Below are 2,053 nucleotides of genomic sequence, written 5' to 3' on the forward strand. Positions count from 1 at the left end.
CACATCAAGCACTCAGTGCTGATGCAGCTTGGTGTCCCTCTCCCAGGCTCTGCGAGGGCTGCATTTTTAGATGTGACATTGACCTGAGGCCCTATCTGCCCCTCTCAGGGCATCCACACCTTTATTTAAAGGAGGACAGGGCCAGTGCCACCATCCTAAAGCCTGGAATGCTAACACTATTCTCTCTCTCTCTGCAGATGCTGCCAGAGCTGGTGAATTTCTCCAGGGGACTCTGTTTCAGTCTGACACTGATACTCCCCCCACCCCCACCCCCGCACTGACTGCGCGTACACGAAAGCATCCCCAGCCTGACCTGAAGTCGCCCCTGTTATTGGTGACCCTTTCAGCCTGACAGTATGTTGCAGATGTGTCGATGACCACAATGTCCACTTTCCTGGATGCATTGCCACGCGAGGTTGTGATGACACATTCCCATTCTCCACTAGCAAGCAGGTAGACGTGTGAAAGGATCAGCTCGCTGCAAGACACAAGGACCAAGATCAGTTTAACCCTTGCGTCAACTGACTGCAATTTGAAAGGAACAAAGATGCATTTCAGTCAGCGTTGGATCAGTCCGTTGAGTATAGGAGTTGGGAGGTTATATCGCGGTTGTACAGGACATTGGTTCGGCCACTTTTGGAATACTGCGTGCAATTCTGGTCCCCCTGCTATAGGAAGGATGTTGTGAAACTTGAAAGGGTTCAGAAAAGGTTTACAAGGATGTTGCCAGGGTTGGAGGGTTTGAGCTACAGGGAGAGGCTGAATAGCCTGGGGCAATTTTCCCTGGAGCATCAGAGGCTGAGGGGTGACCTGATAGAAGTTTGTAAAATCATGAGGGGCATGGATAGGGTGAATAGACAAGGTCTTTTTGCCAGGGTGGGGAAGGCCAAAACTAGAGGGGCATAGGTTTACGGTGAGAGGAGAAAGATTTAAAAGGGACCTAAGGGGTAACTTTTTTACGCAGAGGGTGGTGTGTGTATGGAATGAGCTGCCAGAGGAAGTGGTGGAGGCTGGTACAATTACAACATTTAAATGGCATCTGGATGGGTACATGGATAGGAAAGGTTTAGAGGGATATGGGCCAAATGTGGGCAAATGGGACTGGATTAATTTGGGATATCTGGTCAACATAGACAAGTTGGACTGAAGGTTCTGTTTCCATGCTGTACAGCTCTATGACTGTATGAGTCTGCAGTTAGAGATTATGACAATGTCGGGTTGACAGAGAGTGTTATGTTCCCATCTCGGTTTGATTTTGGATCAGTCAGATCCCAGAATGAAGGTTGGCTTGCTCAATCTTCACTTTGTTTCTCTTTAAAATGGCGAGGTCACTTATTGCACACATTCACAGGAGCCTGCAAGTGTACTTTTAACACCAAGAAGAACATATTTATGAAACAGGAAAAGAAAACATCAAGTGTACAACATCAGGGAAAGGAAAGGTTCAAAAGATTTCATGACAGACATGAGAAAAAGATTCGATTTGGCACCAGCCCTGTGAACCCAACAATATTCTGTTTGCCACTCAATCCTCAGTCAACGTGCAGTCACTCAGCCTCCAGCAAAAACAGTTAGAACCAGTTTCCTGTGGGCAAATGTTTATACAGTCACTCGAGGTTCTTTCATTTCAGCTGCCCTCTGCCCCCGGGACCACCTGACACAACATGCACACTGTTCCTCAGAACTCCCAAACAAATCCCTGCATAGTCTGAACTCAGCTGCCCATCTCCCTTGCCTCTAGCACACAGATGAAATGACTCACTGCTTTTTGAGACATTTCTGTGTGTGTGTGTGTGCGTGTGTCTGTGTCTGTATGTGTGTGTGTGAATATGTATGTCAGTGTGTGTGTGAGAGTGTGTGCATGTGACAGTGTGTGTGTCTGTGTGTGTGCATGCTAGTGTGTGGGTGTGTCTGTGTGTGTGCATGTGAGTCTGTGTGTGCATGTGTCTATGTGCACGTGCGTGTGTGTGACTATGTGTGCGTGTGTCTGTCTATGTGCATGACTCTGTGTGTGTGTGTGTGTGTGTGTGTGTGTGTGTGTGTGTGTGTGTGT

The 2,053-nt window shown here is 47.8% G+C and overlaps 1 protein-coding gene across 1 annotated transcript in view; it reads right to left on the reverse strand.

The window, feature by feature from the left end:
• The window catches only part of LOC125487330 (adhesion G protein-coupled receptor A2-like), a 130,295-nt gene that overhangs the window by 33,794 nt on the left and 94,448 nt on the right, over window positions 1-2,053 (reverse strand). Inside the window, exon 6 of the mRNA XM_048618520.1 lies at window positions 314-478. Within this exon, the coding sequence (XP_048474477.1) occupies window positions 314-478 (165 nt within the window). The remainder of the gene's footprint in view (window positions 1-313; window positions 479-2,053) is intronic.

The sequence above is a fragment of the Rhincodon typus genome, chromosome 40 (assembly GCF_021869965.1).
Source record: "Rhincodon typus isolate 14 chromosome 40, sRhiTyp1.1, whole genome shotgun sequence".
Classification (NCBI taxonomy): Eukaryota; Metazoa; Chordata; class Chondrichthyes; order Orectolobiformes; family Rhincodontidae; genus Rhincodon; species Rhincodon typus.